The sequence below is a fragment of the Natrix helvetica genome (assembly GCF_964273705.1).
Source record: "Natrix helvetica genome assembly, chromosome: 7".
Classification (NCBI taxonomy): Eukaryota; Metazoa; Chordata; class Lepidosauria; order Squamata; family Natricidae; genus Natrix; species Natrix helvetica.
The window spans coordinates 60,008,434-60,031,381 of NC_138558.1; the positions used below are offsets into that span (position 1 = coordinate 60,008,434).

At 38.1% G+C, this 22,948-nt stretch overlaps 1 protein-coding gene and 1 long non-coding RNA gene across 3 annotated transcripts in view; one reads left to right on the top strand and one right to left on the bottom strand.

Moving 5' to 3' along the window:
• LOC309395537 overlaps positions 1-22,948 on the bottom strand; it is a 448,057-nt gene that overhangs the window by 299,999 nt on the left and 125,110 nt on the right. The window lies entirely within an intron of this gene.
• Positions 1-22,948, top strand: part of TLL1 (tolloid like 1) — a 142,055-nt gene that overhangs the window by 114,238 nt on the left and 4,869 nt on the right. For both annotated transcript variants that reach the window (XM_081959862.1, XM_081959863.1), the window contains 10 exons: positions 420-536; positions 3,533-3,678; positions 4,964-5,159; positions 7,842-7,967; positions 10,685-10,845; positions 11,387-11,567; positions 14,040-14,165; positions 14,665-14,792; positions 22,031-22,244; positions 22,692-22,942. In XM_081959862.1, the coding sequence (XP_081815988.1) occupies positions 420-536; positions 3,533-3,678; positions 4,964-5,159; positions 7,842-7,967; positions 10,685-10,845; positions 11,387-11,567; positions 14,040-14,165; positions 14,665-14,792; positions 22,031-22,244; positions 22,692-22,942 (1,646 nt within the window). The remainder of the gene's footprint in view (positions 1-419; positions 537-3,532; positions 3,679-4,963; positions 5,160-7,841; positions 7,968-10,684; positions 10,846-11,386; positions 11,568-14,039; positions 14,166-14,664; positions 14,793-22,030; positions 22,245-22,691; positions 22,943-22,948) is intronic.

A 22,948-nucleotide genomic window follows, 5' to 3' on the forward strand; every position in this document is an offset into this window, starting at 1 on the left:
AAATTTTTTTTTTTCATCTGGCTATTTATAGATCTATTACTCCCATGATGGAGAACTAATGGCACATATGCCTGAAGGGGCACACGGAGCCATGTCGCCTGGCATGCGTGGTGGCGCCCGTTCCTCTTCTGATTTCTGGCACGCATGCGCATGTGATGATCAGCTGGCCTTTTTGCATGCAGCAGTATTGGAAACCGGAAGAGCTGGTCTTCCGTTTTCCAGCGCGAGCATGCGCACTGGCCAGCTGATCAGCATGTGCAAAGTGGCATGCAAAGCCATGTCGCCTAGAATGTGCGGCATCGCCCGTTCCTATTCCGGGTTTCTGTAGTTTGTGTCTCACACTGCTTATATCATACTGCATGGCATCCTCTTTAAAGATGCCTTAAAATGCACTGTCTCACTTTTTACATTTTTTTTAGGCAGATTCTGCGGAGATAAACTCTCAAACATTCTCACATCTAGTGATAGTAGAATGTGGATCGAGTTCCGTAGCAGCAGCAACTGGGTAGGGAAAGGTTTTGCAGCCATTTATGAAGGTGAGTCCCGTAGGAAGATCAACCAGGTTAAACTTTTATACCAGATTAACTTAAAATACCTCTGTGGCCCGAATTCAGCAGGATGTGCATTTTTGTATAACGTGTGAATTTTAAGAAAAGCAGGAAAATACCAAAATACTAAACCGTGGCTCTTGAGGTATTCACTTGCTAAAATTCTTCCCTCAGACTGCTTTTAAGTTCAAAGAGAAAAATGCAGGGAAGATTTGAGCAATTATTTAGATTACTTCTAGGATTATTGGTAGTCTTCCCTACTGGTCACTGAATTACAGACCCAGCACATTTATAATGTAGTGAACTGGGAGAGATTGCCTTATGTGTTAAAGGTAAGAATAGGTGAGTAGATATGAATGTATGTGAAGCCCAACCCAAATCGAAGGATTTTCTTGCATTCTACTCCTGAATAATTACCAGGTGCCTCTTACAGAGAATTCTTGGGTGATAAAGTTATTGCCTTGTACAACTTTCAAGTATCTTCAAGTTCTTTTGTGTTCTAATCTCTTAGAAGATATTTATGGACCCTTCTAAGTAGTAATAAGCCTTCAAACTGTGGCAGCATACCAGGTTCTGTATGCTTAGAGCTTCCTTTCTGATGAGAAGGGAATTTTCCATGCACTGCAGATTTCCCATTGTGCATGCCAAGCATTTCCCTTTCATAGGCGACAAAGGGAAACCCCTACATTAACAGGTATTGGCCCAGACACTGAAGCTGCTCTGGTCATTTCCTGTGGCTCCTATCCAGTCTGTAATTTACACTACATTCAGAAAGTATTCAAACCCCCTTCACCTTTGTTGTGCTGCAGTCTGATTCTATAGTTGTTGAAATTCATTTTTTTTCTCATTGATCTACAGTCAGTACCCCATAATGACAAAAACGAAAACGGAATTTTAGAAATATCTGTACATTTATTAAAAAGAAAAAAAATGGAAATATTACATTGGCATAAGTATCCAGACCCTTTGCAACAACACTTGAAATTTAACTTCAGTTCCCCCTCCCCCCCAATTTCTTTTTATTGTTGCTAATATGTTTCTATACCTTGATTGGAGTCCATCTGTGGTCAATTAAATTGATTGGACATTATTTGGAAAGGCACACACCTCTCTATAGAAGACCTCATAGCTGACAATGCAGAGCAAAAGCCATAAGGGCAAGGGAATTGCCTGCAGAGCTCGGAGACAGGATTATTGTAAGGCACAGATCTGGGAAAGGCTACAATAAAATTTCTGCTGCACTGAAGGTTCCAGTGGCCTCCATAATTCTCAAATGGAAGAAGTTTGGCACAGCCAGGACTCAACCAAGAGCTGAGCAATTGGGGAGAAGGGCCTTTGTAAGAGAAGTGACCAAGAACCTGATGGTCGCTCTCACTGAGCTCCAGAGATCCTGTGTGGGGATGGGATAGAGTTCCAGAAGGACAACCATCACTGCACCCCTCCACCAATCTCGGCTTTTATGGCAGAATGGCTAGATGGAAGCCTCTCCTTAGTCCAGACACATGAAAACCAGGGGTGGGTTCTGGCTGCTACTACTGCTGATTTGCTCAGGGACACGCTGTGCATGTGTGCTTGATGCGCACTATTTGCGCATGTGCAGTACTAAAAAATGCTTCTGCACAGAAGCCAGAAACAAGATGGCGCTGCCGAGAGAACCGGTTCAGGGGCATGGCAGGCCAAGTACTACCTGTTCGGGTGAACCAGTCCGAACCGGTAGGAACCCACCTCTGATGAAAACCTGCTTGGAGTTTGCAAAAAAGCACCTGAAGGACTTTTAGAGTGTGAGGAACAAGATTCTCTGGTCTGATGAAACCAAGATTGAACTGTTTGTCCTCAATTCTAAATGTTATGTCTGGAGGAAACCAGACACTGCTCATCGCCTGCCCAATATAATCCCAACAGTGAAGCATGGTGGTGGCAGCAGGTTGTTGTTGTTTCTTCAGCAGCAGGGACTAGGAGATTGGTCAGGGTTGAGGGAAAGCTGAATGGAGCAAAGTACTGAGATACTCATGATGAAAACCTGTTCCACAGTGCTCAGGACTTTGGACTAGGCCAAAGGTTCACTTTCCAACATGACAATAATCCTAAGTACACAGCCAAGACAACATAGGAGTGGCATAGCCTTAGGGACAACTCTGTGAATTTCCTAGAGTGACCCATCCAGAGCCCTGACTTGAACCCTATTGAACATCTCTGGAGGGACCTGAAAATGAGTGTACACTAGTGGTTGCCATTCAACCCGACTTGAGCTTGAGAGGATTTGCAAGGAAGAAGGGCAGAAAAATCCCCCAATCCAGGTATGCAAATCTTGTCACGTCATACCCAAAAAAGACTTGAGGCTGTAATTGGTGCCAAAAGTGCTTCAACAAAGTACTGAGTAAAGAGTCTAAATACTTAATGTCAATGTGATATTTAAGTTTTTTTGACAGACATTTCTAAAATTCTATTTTCATGATGTCATTATGCGGTACTAAGTGTTTTAATTAATGAGAAAAAAAATGAACTTCAACAACTGTAGAATCAGGCTGCAGCATAATAAAATTGACCAAAGTGAAGAGGGTCTGAGTATTTTCTGAATGCATTATATACAGTACATACAGTAGGTGAGTTGCACTGCATACAGTGGTGGGTTTTATATTTTGTTACCACTGGTTCACCACCCGTGCACCATCCGTCCATGCACCCGGCCTTCCATGCATGCACTTTGCTCGTGTGTGTACCTTCCGCGAAGGCATCCGGCTTCAAAAATGTGCCTAAATAGGATGGCAAGTGGGCGGGCACAGGCCCACCCGCGATTTTTACTACTGGTTCGGGAAAACTAGTATGACCGCATACAGTTTTAAACATACATTTTATTCGGAACACTTGATGAAGGAGTCATGTATTTGTAATTTAATGGGTCCTCATTAAGGTAACTTCTCATTTTTTAAAAAAAAATTTAAATACTGGAAGTAAGCTTACGTTTCTTCTCTTGTACTCCTTAGCAATTTGTGGAGGTGAGATACATAAAAATGAAGGCCAGATCCAGTCTCCTGATTATCCCGATGACTATAGGCCAATGAAGGAATGTGTGTGGAAAATAACAGTGTCAGAGAACTACAATGTTGGATTAACCTTTCAGGCATTTGAGGTAAAGCCTTTTAACTGATCTGAGGAAACCATCTTGTGACTAACTGACAGTGACATTTAAGGGAATCCTCATTAAGCCAACATAGACACAAAGCATTCTCTGTATAACATAAAGCCATACAGTAGTTCATATTTCCTTTCACTGACAGTTCCATTGCAGAAATTTCAAAAGATGAAAGGGTTTTATATTATCTCACTATTTGAATAGGAATGTTTTAAAAACTGACAATAGTTTCTTTTAGCGAGTAACTAATCCCATTCCAGAAGGCTATTTAAGAAATAGGGCTTTTTTTTCTTTCTAAAATCTCTTTGTTCTCATTACTCTCTTCATACAATGACATCATGCTGATATTTTATAAAGGGTTCAAAATTGTACTGAATTTTATAATAATTTCTAGCATTAATTTTAATTTTTATATAATGTAATTTTATTCGGAACCAGGAAAATATATCTCATAGCATTGTTCAAACTCCCTTTGTGTCATAGGGATTAGAAAATAGGTAGATAGATAAATAGAATTATATAAATGAAACTTAATAAAAAAAGTTTTATAAAGTTTTTATACAGGGTGTGCTGATTTTTTTTACTATATGTCTCTTTTCTTTCCTTTTCATTAGCTGTTAAAATAATAGGAATTCAAACTGCAATCTTGTTCATAATCAATCAACTCAGGAGCAGAATTGTACTCTAAAGAAATTTCAAAAGAGCCATTCTCATGAAACTCATCTGGAGTAAGAATTGAGGGAAAAGCATCCTCAGAAAGATACAAGATATCCCTTAAATAGCACAGTTATAGAATAGAAGCCTTGTGGTGCTAATATCACTCTTTAAACTTAGAATTGCTAGTATCAATAGTCCAGTGGCCAGAATAAGTGTAAAGACATTGATTTTTTACTATACTAAGTTTTGCCTAAGGCAAAACATTATTCCAATCTAATCTACTGTATGTGTGATCATATTAAACATTATATTTGTTGCTCAATAAAATACACTATCTGTTGAATTTCCAAGCGTTATAACTTTTCATATTCCTGATTTTTGCATCTATCTTAAGTTCAGCTTGATACTTATTTGGCCACAGGATTTCAATTAAACATATTTTGGCTGCCAACATAATTTCTCTCGAATTTAATTTTAATTTTGAAAGAAGCCCTGCTCAGAATATGAATAGTTTCCCAAGAAACGATATGTTTATATTAGAAAATAAGCAATGCAGTGAATCTAAAAATTGTTAGCAGGAATATACATATGATAATTTTGATCAAATATCGTTTTATATTTGCAGATTGAGAGACATGATAATTGTGCCTATGATTATTTAGAAGTCCGAGATGGAATGAGTGAAAGCAGCCCTTTGATTGGCCATTTTTGTGGCTATGATAAACCTGAAGATATAAGATCTACCTCAAATACCCTGTGGATGAAGTTTGTTTCTGATGGGACAGTCAATAAAGCAGGATTTGCTGCTAATTTTTTTAAAGGTAATAGTTTGGGCAATTAGTCGTGTCGTTGCATTTAAGAGCCATGGTGGCTCAGTACTTAGAATGCAGTATTGTAGGCTAATTCTGCTCACATTATCAAAAGTTTGATTCCCTTTATCCTGAGTGGCTCAAGGGTGACTCAGTCTTCCTCAGTCCTCTTAGGTTGGTAAAAAAGAGGACCCAGGTTGTTGGGGGCAATATGCTGACTCTGTAAATCACTTAGAGAGAATTGTAAAATACTGTGGAGCAGTATATAAGTCTAAGTGCCATTGCTATTGCTGATAATTAAACTCAGGAAAAATAATTCCCTTAATTTAAATTTTATTGTTCAGACTTTTTTTTTCTGCTTCTGCCCCTGATCCTGTAGCCTTCACTACTGAAACAGTAAGATTGATTTGATTGCAGGTTTCTTTTTCACCTTTCTTTTATTCTCACTATGAAATGGTTTCTTAAACCAAGCGATCCCAAGTGATTTGAATGCATTTCGAGGGGCAACTTCTCTCACTAATTTTGCTAAGAGTTCATTATAAAGCTGAGATTGAAACACAATTCTTTCGAAGTTCCAATTGTTTATTATACTGGAGATAGCCTAAAAAGGAAAACCTAAACAGGGTGGAGATGGAACCTCTCTGTATAGAGTAATGAGAACTAAGTGGATACAATACAAGAATCAAACGAATATACCTTATTTATTTAACTGATTTACACAGCTGCTCAACCCAGGGCAGGGTATAACATCAGAAAATAGCAGAAGTCAATTAAAATCAATAATGAAACTATAAAACTATACACCAAAGCAACCAGGTGCAAACAGGTAAGTGCCAAGAAAAAACTTATCATCCAGTGAGTCACACCAATCCCATAACCTGCATTTAAGATACTTAAGGACTTTGATATTTTCAGCAAAGATGACCAATATTGTACCCATACAGTGCCCAGCTTTGAACCTAACTGAAAATGATATAGATAATGCTTTTCATCTATCAGCAATCTTCCCTTCCTACTTAACCACTGCCAGGCCACTGCCTCCTTAGCCACATATGGAACCATTCCTTCTCTCCAGGAAGAATCCACCATCACTTGGACCCAACCACATGTCACCTGCAGGAAGATCTTAACCAACAAGAAGGAGCATCATCCTAAAATATAGGCTGATGAAGTTACAGCTCCACTGTCTCTATCCAGTTCTTCAATGTCAATAAGGACAACTATTCTTTGTAGATTAATCAAAGCACCCCATAACTCAGCCAACTCCAGAGAACCTCCACAAAACTCAAGTGAATCTAGGAGGTTTTAATTGACCTACCAGAGTGAGATACTCAGGAATTCCACCAAGCACCCTCTGAAACCCAACTGCAATCATCAGCAGAGCAGTGGGGAGCAGATAGGACAGATAGGGACAAGTCCAAAGCAATAAAAAACTATTTTACATGTTAATGGAATCAACTATGGGGTGGATTTTATGAGATAATGGATAACTACAAAAACTATGCTTCACTGAATGAAGAAAGAGAGCTTTCTAAGAGCATAACTACAAAAAATATGGTATGGGGCTATCTTGTTTCCCAGAGCTTATGCTCACCTCCTAGTCTCTTCTATTGTCATCATTCCTTGGCTCTCTAAATGTTTTATGGCTGAGCTGACAAAGTTTATTATTTTTCAAGTCCCTGATTAAGCAATTGGGGAGAGGGAGTTTTGCTTTATTTTACTCCTCCTAATCAGTGCTAATTTCTCCTACACATTGCCTACACTAATTATGAATTCTTAAAATTACAAAGAATATTATTTCAGTCTCAGCTGTATCCCTGGCTGATCAATATAAGCAACAGAAGTAGAGAATAACAAGTTTCTATGTAACAGATATTCACGATGAAAGTATGCAAGAACCTTTACCTAGCAAAAGGAACTAAAACATTTTTTAGATCTAGAGCAATGAGATAATATTTGGAAGCAGCTCAGGCAGACTCCTCTCTGATTTACTGAGGTATAAAAAGGAGGAGTAGGTACAGCACAAGATTCTGTTACTATAAGGTAAAGGTAAAGGTTCCCCTCGCACATATGTACTAGTCGTTCCTGACTCTAGGGGGCAGTGCTCATCTCCGTTTCAAAGCTGAAGAGCCAGTGCTGTCTGAAGACATCTCCATGGTCATGTGGCTGGCGTGACTAAATGTCAAAGGCACATGGAACGCTGTTACCTTCCCACCAAAAGTGGTCCCTATTTTTCTACTTGCATTTTACATGCTTTTGAACTGCAGAAGCTGGGACTAGTAACAGGAGCTCACTCCATTATGCGGCGCTAGGGATTCAAACTGCCGACCTTTCTGATCAACAAGCTCAGCATCTTAGCCACTGTGCCTCACAACCTCTCTGATTTCCTGGGGTATAAAAGTGGGGATTAGGTACAGCACAACAAGATTCTATTACTATAGCCAATCACAATAAAAATAATTTCAACTGCAGAGTTGATTTTCTGGTTTGGTCTAATCAACTGGAACTAACACAATATAAGGCGAATGCTTAAAGGGGTATGCCTATCTTCTCAGTCATTAGACGTATCCTGCTTTGTGAAAATGCTTACATCAAATACAGTTTGAGTTATAAATGCAAATTTGTTGTTACTTTAATACAATATAAAAAAGACGTATGTTTATGTTTGAATGCCATGCTATTTTTATTTCTCAGAGGAAGATGAATGTGCCAAATTGGACAATGGTGGATGTGAACAACGATGTGTGAATACGCTGGGCAGTTATCAGTGTGCTTGTGATCCTGGTTATGAGCTTGGGCCTGATAAGAAGAGTTGTGAAGGTAATTGAGTGCATTAATTTTCAATATTCCGTATCTGCATTAAGCCCAATTTTACATTCTTGCCAAGGCTGGTTTTGTATATGCATTATAAACCTTACATCAGCTATTTCTCAAAAATGCTGACCTGAGAATAGATTTCATGCATAGTGACTTAATAAAAGTTTAGCCAGCTGGCTATTTTCAATGTCAGTATGTCATATGATGGGTATGAATTTTATGACTATTTTTAAATTTTTAACATTAAAAACATCTCTAGATTTAACATGTGTATGTTCTAAAAGTGGCACTGTGTATTTAAATAAAACAGGAAAAAGATAACACTAGGCTACTACTCTGTTAAGTCTCGTTACTATTACCATTCTATAAAGTTGCTTAGATTTTTGCCAAGGGCAAGTTAAGATTGGGCCTCAAATTTTCCAACAAATACACTCATTTTCCTCTACTTCTGTTAGATTGGGTAATGGATAGGAGCACACAGGCTTAACGGTAACAACAGCTCTTTATTAAGTACAACAAGTGAGAACAATCCAGCGAAGGTTGAGTCTGACAGCAGCCCTTTTATAGGGAGCTCTCAGACCCTTTGACCAATAGGATTAAACTTCTATTCCCACCGGAACAGAGGACCTTGCTGGAAACGACTGCAGTTAGAGCAAGTATCTAACAACTTCCATTCCTCTTTGTAGATAAGGCAGAAAACAAGGATCTCTGGCCACAAAGATCTATTAAATAAACATATAGCAGTTGCCTAATATACCTGAGTGAACCACCAAGTGTCCATTACAGAAATTCAAAAAGATGGAAATTAAAACAGGGTGCTTCCATAGCAGACGGAAAATTGTCTTTGGGTCGGTAGCTTCCTTCATGATCTCAATATTTGCAAGAAAGAGAATTAGGACAGTGGTTTTCAAATTGTGGTCTGCAGACTCTTGACGGGTCTGTGATGTCATCTCAGGGGGTCCATGGAGGCTTGAAATGTTATGACTTAAATCTTGAGTTAAGTCATGGTGACCTGTGGCCATGGTCCATGGCCACAAAAGGCATTTAAAGGGGGTCCGTGATGAAGAAAAGGTTGAGAAGTCCTGAATTAGGCAATGTATGCCTGGGAATCTTTTGCTAAGTAAGCCTACGTGTGAATAAGGAGTCAAGTGTCTGGCAAACTACAATGTACTGCTCACCTCTGGTTTAAACGAGCTAGTCTTGACAGTAGAAAAAGTCAAAATTCCTCCCCAAATTTTCTTTTATGACAGAGCAATAAATACGCCTTCAGAAAATCTAGAAAACCTCTTGCATGAACAAATATAATATTTTATATGGATAATTTTACCTCTAAAGCTGTACTTCATTTCTGTATAAAAACTTTCCAGAAGAAAAAGTGTTACATATACATCTAAATATTTGTGGCATCATGTCTTTTCTATTACTGCATTAGTATAGTAAGTAAGTGTGTCTTTAAGATCTTCTCAGCTTCTAGTAACCAGATAAGTAGATTTTCTTCATGATGACCTATCCATAACCTGGTCCCTTCAACTCTTCCAGCGTATTCATGACCAATAGAATTCTTCTACTTCGTTTCCGGTCACCTTGTTCTCTCCTTTCTGCCTTTCTCAGTGTTAGCGCATTTCCTGGAGAGCTGCAATTTCATATAATATGTTCACAATAGGATAATTTGAACCTGATCGTGTGCATTTTGAATGAGAATTCTGAGTTGATTTATTTGGTGATCTGTTTCTTTGCTTTCTTCTAAGTGCCTAAGAATAGTATTCAGCTCTGAATTTATGATCATGAAATACAGACTTTAGTTAAAGAAATTAAATTGATATAATCCTGCATGAATTACTTAACAGATTTACGAACTTAGCCTGAGTTGGGCAGCCTTTTGAGGTAATGGTTGCCATTTTTCAAAATAAGGAAAATAGCCGCTAACTCACATACATAACAAATTCCATAATATTTCAATTGTGTCTCCATAAAATTTTGCAGCTATTACTTATTTATTGGAGAAGAGTTGGAATTCTGTGGGTGCTCTTCCACTATATTGGTCATAGGCCTTTCATAAGTATTGGGGTGTCCATAAATACTGTATACTCCTCTGTCTGGACTAGCTTAGAATATGATCATGGAGTGACATATTCTACATATTTTCGCTAGGAAAATATATAAATATTGTAATACAAGCTCTTTAGCATCCTGGTCTTAGACCCACCATGAATTTTATTTTAGTTTGTCTTTTATTTTTTATTTTGACTTTCAGCTACGGTTTGAATTGATATAACATTGACAATATGAGTAAAGAAAAGAGGAAACTATGATTTTCTGAGAGTATATGGTATATATAGTACATAACCTCTGCTTTTTTTTAAAAAAAGAAACAATATTTATGCATGCATCTACCTTGTTCTTCAGTGTCCTTACCTTAGTCCAGGGGTGTCCAAACTTGGGAACTTTAAGACTTGTGGACTTCAACTCCCAGAATTCCCCAGCCAGCATGGCTGGCTGGGGAATTCTGGGAGTTGAAGTCCACAAGTCTTAAAGTTCCCAAGTTTGGACACCCCTGCCTTAGTCCATATATGCCAATAGGCAACATTGGCCATATTTTTGGATTTATCTGTTTTATTTGTTTTGAAAATTTAGATTTCTGGATTCATTTATTACTTCTCATGTGTACAAACTATGATTTTACAAACGTCTAACTTTATGTCCTTTCACTTTTATTTCAGCTGCCTGTGGGGGTCTTTTGACAAAGCTGAATGGGACTCTAACAACACCAGGATGGCCCAAAGAATACCCCCCTAATAAAAACTGTGTGTGGCAACTTGTTGCTCCCACCCAATACAGAATCTCAGTGAAGTTTGAGTTCTTTGAACTGGAAGGGAGTGAAGTAAGTTAATGACAGACGAAGCTAATATTTGCTTAGGTAATCAATAGTAGCAGAATGCAAAATAGATCTTATTAATGAAAAACATTCATCATGGTTTTTTTTCTTAATTGGCTCTTGATTCCTATTTCTCGGTGCTGTTTTAGCTGCATGCTGAATAATGCACTTGAAATCAACACACAAATGAAATCATGGCCACATTCCTAAAATCCACTTTGAGATTGGAGATTATTACATGAACATACATGAATAGACTCCCATAATTAAAACCTTACATGAACACACAATCAAAATATTAGGCCCAGAATTAGAATTTCTAAGGGCAAGGAAAAAACAAGATGACCAAATGTTCTTTTCATAAAGAAGTAAAAAAGGTTAAAAGATTTTAGTTAACAAATTAATAAAAATGTTCCAACACATTTAATACCAGTTTACATACATAGGAGCTAAACCACATTATGTCTCATAGTTGAAGGTATAAGTTGAGAGATAAATGTATTTCTTAATTGCATTAGGATTGATACTGGTATTTCATTTTTTTTAGGTGTGCAAATATGATTATGTGGAAATCCGTAGTGGTCTTTCTACTGATTCCAAACCACAGGGCAAATTTTGTGGTACAGAAGTGCCTGAAGTTATCACATCCCAGTATAACAACATGAGAATTGAATTCAAATCCGATAACACCGTTTCAAAAAAAGGTTTCAAAGCTCACTTCTTCTCAGGTATTAAAACAAATGCAATAAAGTGTGATCTTTTATGAACATTTGAGTTTTTACAAATACAACTAAAGCTTTCAAAATATTTTCTCCAGGATAAGATTTGTTTATGCTTTTCATTTTTTAATTCCAATGAAGATGAATGGCCAACCTCTGAACAAGCTCAGTTTCATTTTTTCACTTCATTAAATGTTAATATTAATTTCAATACGTAAATAATCGTGACAAGGAAATAATTTATTAGTTATAATAATACATACATACCTATAATATTATTAATTACTATCATTATTCATTTACCTTCCTAATTATATTGGTTTTCCTTTATTTGCAGTAATATTCTCTTAATGTTTTTTTTCTCCTTAAAAATGGCATGTTTTCCCACAAAAAAAAAAGATGCACACTTAGGTTAATTTCTGTGAAGATTCTCAGTCATCCAGATCAAGTTCAATGAAAAACAAGGTCCAGTTGCCTCTTGAAAAAAGGACCTTTGGAACAATGATGATCTGGATGACTGAAAATCTCCATAGACATTTAGCTATGTACTTTGGGATGAACACGTTTCAAATGATGTGGAAATATGAACAGATTTCCAGAAAAAAATTGCAGACTACATGAATCATTTGTGCTTCAGTCTGTGTTCAACAGTGAAGGGACACAGGACAGAAAACATCCTGCAGAAAGCACAGCTCCACAACACAATTGTTTCAGCAGTTCCAAGAAGTATCCCTAACCCCCAGGTCACCTCAATGACTCTAAAACAATGCAAATGACCAGCTGTGTGTAAGGTGTATAAATCCTTCCATTCCCCACCATGCAGTCAGAGCTGAAAAAGCTTCTTGGATGAGAAGCAAAACGTTTCCAAAGAAAAACAAGAAGGTCCAGTTACCTCTTGAAAAAAGCACCTTTGGGGCACAGGTAGGTTAGAAACTCCAACAAAAGTTTAGTAGAGAAGTTCAGAAAAACAGAACAGATTACAATGCTTTTTTTAAAAAACCTATGATACATAATTATAATGTTATAGCACAATCATATACATTCTCTACAATTTCGGAATCAGTATTGTTGAATTCAGCGGAGATATATTTTAAGGACATTGAGTATATATTATTATATAAGTAAGATTGCAGACTAAATTCTGTGAAAATACTATTTAGAGTAACAGTTACTTTACTCAGGTTGCAATTTCTGGAAGAGATTAACAGGAGTCATACAACTCCTGTTAATCAAACTTTTCCTTTTTAAAATTATACTTTTTAAAATTATAATCATTCTACTGTTGAGCACACTAATGTTGGGAAAATGAGTCACTCATTCACCTATCCTGGTACATTCCCCCATACACACAGGCAAAACAGGTGCCTCCAAGGAGAACATTTTTGTTTTGGAAGCATGTGAAGATTTTGATACAGGCCATGTGACATAATTCACAGTCTAGTTTTTGAGGGTCTGAAAGATGACCATGTACTTTGTAAATGAATCAGATCTAATGTATTGTTGAAAATGGATCTTTCTTCGTTATAAGAATTATTGAGGGAAAAAATAGATAAAGGGTCAATTTAAAATTGGAAGGCTGATTTCCATCCCTGAACATGATTTGCATGTAGTCTGTAAAAAGTTTACTTCTTTTACCAACCTGGAATATGAATCCTTGTTTATATAAATCATAGATAAGATTTTTGTACTTCATCATTCATTACCAGTGCCAAACTATTGTATCCTTCTCCAGTTTTATTTTTGTCCCAGTGTTAATTGGGAAAAATATTCCATTGTCATCAGTGGTGGGATTCAAAATATTTTACTACCGGTTCTGTGGGTGTGGCTTGGTGGCCATGGCAGAGAAAGGATACTGTAAAATGTCCATTCCCTCCCCACTCCAGGGGAAGGTTACTGCAAAATCATCATTTCCTCATTTGGGACTCAGGAGGCAGAGAATAGATGGGGTGGGGCCAGTCAGAAGTGATATTTACTGGTTCTTCGAACTTCTCAAAATTTCTGCTACCGGTTCTCAGCAGGGTCTGACCAAAAACTGTTCAGAATCTGCTGAATACCACCTCTGATTGTCATCCAAACTCTTTAAATAAAACAACACAATTGAATAACCATATATGTTATTAATACACAAACGTACATATACACTCACACATATATAAATGCATAATGCTTCAAACATTTTGGTGATGAGAATTTGCCAATTAACACAATATATATTCTCGTTATACATTAATTTATCAATTATTAAAATTTTGACCTTTATTTCTATACAGTTGCCCAATTGTGAGGCAATTGGAGTCAAATCAAGGAAATCCTAAGGAGTATATAATTCCTTGCTGATTATTATGTATGGCTCCTTTTTCTATACTTTAAGGGGAAAGTTTTCCACAGGCACTTAAACCTAACTAAACCATTAAGTTTCTTTTTTTATGAAATATAGAGGTAAATTTTCTTCGTAGAGTAAATGTGTTGTATATTTTATAGATAAAGATGAATGTTCAAAGGACAATGGTGGCTGCCAGCATGAATGCATTAACACTTTTGGAAGCTATGTATGCCAATGTCGGAATGGATTTGTGCTTCATGAAAACAAACATGACTGCAAGGAAGGTAAAAAGTAGTATGCCAGAGAACCTTATTTTAAAGAAGTTGCTTGAGTGCATTTTATCTTATTCATGTATTTGCACCTGTTCAAAGCTTGTAAGTTATTTCATTCAAAAGTGTTATGTAGCAAGTTATACAAAATATTCAAATATTGTATGACCACGATACCTCAAAGTCAGCTGAAGCATCTTCTGTGCAGGCAGATGAATGTACAAGTGACTGAATGGGAGGGCCATTAAACAGCCACACCAAATATTCAAAAGGATGAAGATCTTAAATTATTTGCACAACTCCCCAAATTAGTGTTATGGATTGTTGCACATTGTTCTCAGTAATGAGTTTCTAATCGTAATTGTTGATAGTTAATATTGAAGTATTATGCCATATTAGCTTCTAACAAATGCTTCCTTTTTTCCATAAAGCAGAGAATTAATATCTGGATTATCTAGCGATATTATATATTTTCACTCAATTCATTGATGCTCTCTATCCATCATTAATGCAGCTGAATGCGAACAGAAAATCCACAGCCCAAATGGAATTATCACAAGCCCCAACTGGCCTGATAAGTACCCAAGCAGAAAGGAATGCAGCTGGGAAATAAGTGCCACACCTGGTCACAGGGTCAAAATAGTAAGTAGCAGTTAATATTAGTAACAAATCTATCAAAAGTTTAAGGTGAATCAACAGTATTGTTAATGAAGTAAAAATTGAATTGACAGATTTTTAAAATATTGTTTTGTCAGTACGGATGTTAGATTAGAGATCTCTGATAAGTGCCAACACTCATATTCATATTCCAAAAGAAAAAAAAGTGATTTGTAGCTTGCATGGGCACATATGGAACAGGTGTCAGGAGTACCTCATAAGCAGAGAGCAAATGTGAAACTCAAGAAAAGATGCAATTACTTTGACGTATTCTTGACCCTATGCGTATGTCGATGTGTACTCTGAATCACTTTTTGCCCTTCAAAAACAGTTGCTTGACTCCAAAATCGTATCCATGGTATAAGTATTGCAGCAGTTCTCCCACCATCCAGAGCCCATCCCCATGTCAATTCTTAATTTTCCAACTGGCTGTGCAACCATATTGTGAGTGGAGAAATTCCCCTCCCCGCAACATGCTGTCATGATTCTAAGCATGTAAGTGTCCAAAAAGATTAGAGATTTCTGTAGTAGAACTGAAATATAGCAATAGCACTTAGACTTATATACCGCTTCTTAGTGCTTTTACAGCACTCTCTAAGCGGTTTAGAGAGTCAGCATATTGCCCTCAACAATCTGGGTCCTCATTTACCCACCTTGGAAGGATGGAAGGCTGAGTCAATCTTGAGCTGGTGAGATTTGAACTGCCAAACTGCAGTTAGCAGTCAGCTGAAGTAGCCTGCAGTGCTGCACTCTAACCACTGTGCCACCTCAGCTCATACAAACAGGAATTCAGTAAAAAATATCTATTTCTCATTTCCCAAGTGGGCTTGAAATGACTTCATTTATTGAGTGTGGCTGAAGAGCCATTTATGAGGCCAAAAATAATCCTATCATCCTATGGCAAGTACTAGACATGTGTAAAAGTTGACAATTAGTTCTGGATTTGCATTAAAAGGACAGAGTGTTTGACATTTTCTCTACCTTATTTAGAGTTTTTATCACATAGCCTTGAATTCATTTGGTCGGGAAGTATTTTTTTTTCTCACTGTCATTTAGTGACAAGTTACCTCACTTAATTTAAATAACTCAAGAATCAGCTATATCAAAAATAGCATCATTCTAAAGTCACTTTGTACTGTATTTCCTGAGTTTGCAATGTTGCTTATCCATCATTTATAGCCATTAATCTGTCTCTAAGATTACCTGATTACCTGCTTGTGCTGCCTGAGGAAATGGAATGCCCCATTCCCTTTGATTCCTCATAAGATGATATCAGTTGTTGAATCACATCCATTCAGACAACAGAGTAGGATCCTGTGCCTCAGTTGAGACCAGCAGGTTCTCTGACTTCTACAAATGTTTTGAGGATATTTTTCTAGCATTATATTAATAGCAGAAAGGGGGCAGCAATAGGAGACCCACCTGGCTTCAAGGCTCTTGGCCTCCATTGTAAGAATTGTGTGGGGCTGAGAGGTTGTTCTTTGCATGGTCTTGCAAAAATGTCATTTGCTGACTGTGTTTATAATGAATTACAATTCAAGGGTATGAAAAGAGGCTTACCATCAGTTTGAAATGATGCAACATACATAATATGAAAGTCAACATGATGTGATAGTTAAGGCATCAGTAACTGGGAAACCATGAGTACTAATTCCACCTTATACACAAAACCAACTGGGTGATTTTGGGTCAGTCACTTTCAGCCCTAGGAAAGGGGTGATAGCAAACCACTTTTGAAAAACCTTTCAACCCTGGCAACAGAGTAGAATCCTACAGGAACTTAACTAGGCAGTCTTCAAGAAAGTAACAAGTTTCATCAGAAGGAAAACAGGAAAAGACACAAAATATACAGACACATACACAAACAAACATTTACTTCAAGTATTAATGGGCTAAATGTATTACTGAGGCAATAAAGAGACATTTATAACTGTATTGCCTTTTATGAAAAATGTAGTTATGATCAAATTCCTTTTGGCCTTTGGGCTAAGATGAAGTGTATTGTATAATTTAAATGTTAAGTCCCCAAGCACAGTGGAAAGTCTTGTACATGGGATTATTCTATAAACCCACATTTCTACGCACACACTGCCTTGCAAGATATCCCATTAAAACATGCTTCCTTTTGTGCATGGGTGAAGGTAAATGTTTCCCCTGTTCAGTTCTGTGCATCTGTAGTGATCAGTGGTCATCTCTGTTTCTTAGCCGAGGAAGCCAGCATTGTACAAAGACATTTCTGTGGTCATGTGGCCAGTTTGATATATACTGAGACATACATACGTACAATTTTAGAGTAAAACTAACAGCTTTTCTGTAAAACATAATTGGTTGCATGTTGACTATGAATTCTTCCAGATAAATCTGTTCGCTATGGAGCCATTCTGCCATCTTTACAATTTTATGGGCTCTAAACAATCTACGTATTTACTTCTCCTAAACACACACTCCCCCAATCATTTCCTCCATCTTTCCTCTGAGCCTAAGAAAAACTGCTAAAAAGGGAAAACAATATAGCCATGTAATGCTTTCAACTGATAGCAGCATTAGCAGTCTTTCACTGGAAAAATCACTTTAGTCATACTTAGTTATATTTCTGTTATACAAAGGAGACATCAAATAATTATGACCTGCAGATTGAATAGATCTAGTTCTCTTTTTAATAGAAGTGAAGTGGATGTCAAATAGCACAATGATTTCCCTTTTGAAAGTTGTGCTGTAATAGTGAACAAAAATTTATGAGTGGCATTTGGGATAATATTTCAGCTGTTAATATTGTATCTGCAAGCTTCTTTCTATTAATAAGAATGTCTGATCTTTCTTAATGTATTACGCCAAGAGAAAGTATCTCTGTTTCAGCTTGCAAGACTTGTGCTTGTTCTGATTATTTCCATTTTACTGCCAAAATGTCAACACTTGAGCGATATGAAATTTCTCAAGGACAGCTGTTAATATAAAGTGACAACACATTGTACTTTGGCTGACTTCCATCAGGGAGTCTGCAGATTAGAACAGCCTTATTGTCCAAGACATTTTAACAGATCTCTTTGCTCTGCATTTGATTCTTGTTGAATTTTATTCCTTTAAATAGTTTTAGCATGTTAATTTTATTTGCTAGAAGGTTCTTCTGCTGCTCTTATTCCTGTTTGATGTTTTAATGTGTGATGGAAAACTTAGAGGTAAAGCTGCAAGGATGTTAACTTCATTTAATATATAAAACCATGTGTGTATCAGAAAAGATGAATATTTCTCTTTTTTAATGCTTGTATTGATAACTTTTTATAAATAAACAGTAGAAATCCCATGCAAATTTAGAATACCATTTTATGTTTAAACCAAATATAAAAATTCTATTTCTTTTAATAGCATAATTAGGGATAACATTTTTTATAAAATCTCTGTATTCTGGTTTACTGTTCTTCAACCTAACTGACTTTTCCTGAATTCCAAATTTCAGATTACATTTTTTTCTGCTTTCAGAGAAAAATGCCTACTTTAATCCACTCTAATTCAATTCTGTGTTCTCCTATAATCCAACTAAACTCTCAACATGCATGGGAGACACCTGCCCTAAATGTTTTACTGAATTTTCTTTGGATTGTAAATGAAAAGAATAATGAATGACAATAACCTTTTAACTTATATTAGAGCCACTGATTCCCATGTTCAAGAAACAGGTCTACTGTATAGGGAAGTTATAACCAGTATAATGTGATTAATATCCTTAAAAGAAATTTGCATACGTTTGGGCTGCAATGGAGCATTGTAGATAATGAAGTGCTGAGGAATAATTTTCCCCCCAGATAATTTATGTTCAGGTTGGTGAAAAATAATTTGATGCTGAGATTTTACCAAAGTAGAACATAATTTTGTAGACAAGGAGCATGAGTCAAAGGCTGTGTGCTTGCATTTATTTAGTAATGAGATTCTAAGGGATGTACATTCTGTCTTTCATTGTACAGTCATTTCACCAGAGATCTAGTGTCTCTGTGGATTTCTACACTTAATTAAATCCTTGGGGAAGACATTATAAAGAAACTTCACCCATTGGGATTTTTAATAAAGATGCTATAGGTCACTGAGAAAGTCTACCAGCACCAGTATTGGAGAATTTCTATTTCCCCAGGAGTAATTCAGAAATATTATTCAGCCAACTTCTGTGCTCAAGATTTAGTTCAAGAATTTTGAAAAGCTGTTTTTGTCTAGTTCAAGTGATAACTATGTTCATATGAAAATCAGAAGGCCTTCTTTTATCCACACATTTATTAACTGCTGCAGGAAGCTTGAAAATTACTTACATTGGAACAAAAGAAAATAACATATAGGAATGAAAAGAAAAGAAATCTTTGAAAGTTTAGGTTTAGGAAATTTTCCTCCTTTTAAAAAATTGAGTATTCAGTCAAAACATCAAAATATATATTTTGTTAATAGGGATGCAGCGGCTCAGTGGCTAAGACGCTGAGCTTGTCTATCAGAAAGTTCGGTAGTTCAGCAGTTCAAATCCCTAGAGCCGCATAACGGAGTGAGCTCCCGTTACTTGTCCCAGCTTCTGCCAACCTAGCAGTTCGAAAGCATGTAAAAATGCAAGTAGAAAAATAGGAACCACCTTTGGGCAGAAGGTAACAGTGTTCCGTGCACCTTCGGCATTTAGTCATGCCAAACACAGGACCATGGAGATGTCTTCAGACAGCACTGAGTCTTGAGATTCCACGCTGGGAGGAGTTTGACCCTGTTGTCACCGAAGATTTGGACAGGTTGCGCGGGCGACTGCGAGCCACCACATGTTTATTGGACCCGTGTCCCTCCTGGTTGGTACTGGCTTCCTGGGAGGGTTCACGAGGCTGGCTACTGGGACTGGTGAACGCTTCGTTGGGTGAGGGCCTTTTACCAACTGCCTTGAAAGAGGCGGTGGTGAGACCCCTGCTCAAGAAGCCTTCTCTGGACCCAATGGAGCTAGCAAATTATCGTCCTGTCTCCAACCTCCCTTTTTTAGCGAAGGTTGTTGAGAGTGTGGTGGCTCAGCAGTTCCCACATCACCTGGAGGAAGATGATTATCTAGACCCGTGCCAGTCCGGCTTCCGGCCCGGTCACAGCACGGAGACGGCCTTGGTCGCATTGGTGGATGATCTCTGGAGGGCAAAGGATGGGGGTTGTTTTCCTCCATCCTTGTCCTTTTAGACCTCTCGGCGGCTTTCGATACCACCGACCATGGTATCCTATTGCGCCGTCTGGAGGGGTTGGGGATCGGGGGCACCGTATTGCGGTGGTTCCGCTCCTACCTCTCTGGCCGGACACAATGTGTGTTGACAGGGGAGCAGAGGTCGACCCCGAGGCCCCTTACTTGTGGGGTCCCACAGGGGTCGATCCTCTCGCCTCTCCTGTTCAACACATATATGAAACCGCTGGGCGAGATCATCCGTGGTTTTGGGGTGAGATATCATCTGTACGCTGATGACACTCAGCTGTATATTTCCACCCCAAACCACCCCAACGAGGCTGTTGAAGTGATGTCCCGTTGTCTGGAAGCCGTGTGGGTCTGGATGGGTGACAACAGGCTCAGGCTCAGCCCCTCCAAGACAGAGTGGCTGTGGCTTCCGGCACCCTGGTACAACCAGCACATTCCATCGCTGGCCATCGGGGATGAACAATTAGCCCCGGTGGAACGGGCACGCAATTTGGGCGTCCTCCTTAATGCCCGGCTGGCTATGGAAGATCATGTGGCAGCCGTGGCCAGGGGGACGTTCCACCAGGTTCGCCTGGTGCGCCAATTGCGACCCCTTTTGGACCGGGAGGCCTTGCACACAGTCACTCATGCGCTGGTGACGTCTCGCCTGGACTACTGTAATGCTCTCTACATGGGGCTCCCCTTGAGGTGCACCCGGAGGCTGCAGTTGGTCCAGAATACAGCCGCACGGGTAATTATGGGGAGATCGAGGTTCTCCCATATAACACCGCTCCTGCGCGAGCTGCACTGGCTTCCTGTGGCCTACCGGGTGCGCTTCAAGGTGTTAGTTACCATCTTCAAAGCGCTCCATGGCATAGGGCCTAGTTACCTACGGGATCGTGTCCGGCCCCATACATCCCTGCGGCCCATTCGCTCACACAGAGAGGGTCTCCTCCGGGTGCCGTCCTCTAGAGATTGTCAGAGGGCGGTGCCCAGGAGTAGGTCCTTCTCTGTGGCGGGCCCTACCCTCTGGAACGACCTCCCCCCAGACATTAGAACAACAACTGATCTCCGCTCTTTCCGCAGTAAACTGAAGACCCACCTGTTTCGGCTAGCCGGCCTGGCATAACTCGACAACTTATCCACCCCTAGGTCATTTTTAATTGTTAATTTTAGTTTTTAAACTATTAATGTTATTGAGGTTTTAACCTTTTTCAGTATTGTAATTATTTATTTATTTTTTACCTCCTCTGTATGACACTGTGTTGACTGTTGCTTGTGTACGTCGCCCCGAGTCCCTGTGGGGAGAGGGGGCAACTAATAAGTTTAAATAAATAAATAAATAAATAAATTTGGCTTCGAAACAAAGATGAGCACCGCCCCCTAGTGTTTGCAATGACTCGCACATATGTGCGAGGGGAACACTTTACCTTTATTTAATGAATGCAATTCTAAAAACTCTAAAATATAGTTTTAAAATTAGTTTTATAACATTTTTCTGAAATTTTCCTTTAGCTTTCTTTCTAGTTATCTGAAAAACATGAAAACATCCTATAAAGTTGAAAAAATCAACACGTATTAGACATAATCTAGATTTTCTTACTTCTATCATGGATAGATGATAGGAATAAATATCTTTGTATTTTTAATGCAAATGATGATTGAAAACTGAGAAAGCTATTAAGAGCATAATTAGATCAAATCCAAAATAACTTGTACTAAATGGAACAGCTTGCCTCCAGAAGTTGTGAATGCCCCAACACTGGAAGTCTTTAAGAAGATAGCCATTTGTCTGAAACTGTATAAGGTTTCCTGGATTGGACCAGAAGACCTCCAAGGTCCCTTCCAACTCTGCTATTGTATTGTATTGTAAATCTCCAAAGTTCTCATAAATATATCTATACTTGGGCTAAATTAGACCTTTATTATTTCATTGTTTGCTTCTTCAAATACTGCTCTCTAATATTTAATTTAATATTTGGAATGATTCTGCTCAATATGTACAGTATAACTGTAATTGGGATACACAAGTTCTGGATTAATATTTTGCTATTTTTTTTAGGTATTTATTGAGTTTGAAATTGAACAACACCAGGAATGTGCTTATGACCACCTAGAGGTGTTTGATGGAGAAAATGAAAAATCCCCAATTCTGGGGCGTTTATGTGGAAATAAGATACCAGCTCCTCTTATTGCCACAGGAAATAAAATGTTTCTCCGATTTGTCTCTGATGCGTCAGTTCAAAGAAAAGGCTTCCAAGCAACCCATTCAACAGGTGTGAAAATAATTTTTACTAACTTCAATGGATACCTGTTTAACACCCCTGTGGGTGAAAGTTTAATTAGGTCCCTTGTGCAGAAAACAGAATATTTTTAATATACATATACCAAATACACAGAATACAATTTAATAATCCATTCTATTATTTCTTGGAAAACCAAATCATAGTGTTTTGCTGCAGAATATATTTTAAATCAAGCTGAATTATAAGTCTTGGTGATCAAAATTCTTTCATGGAAAAAAAAAAAGTTTCTGCCAGCAATTATGGTTTTCTGCTGGAATCAAATAATGTCTTATGATGTCTATTTCCTTGTTTATACTGACATCTAGTGGTTTTTCTTTTGTTCTTGGTGCTTCTCAATCGTGGTAGAAAAATAAATTAGATCCCTTTCAAAACTAGAACTAAGGCTCAAATCTTTTCTTTCCCCCATCTTGCACACAGAATGTGGTGGCCGCCTGAGAGCTGAAAGCAAAATGAGAGACCTTTACTCTCATGCTCAGTTTGGTGATAATAATTACCCAGTTCAAGCAGATTGCGAATGGTTGCTGGTATCAGACCATGGCTATCGAATAGAGTTAATTTTTCAGACATTTGAAGTGGAAGAAGAAGCAGACTGTGGCTATGACTACTTAGAAGTCTTTGATGGTCATGATACATCTGCTCTGAGGATTGGCCGGTTTTGTGGATCAGGGGTAGGT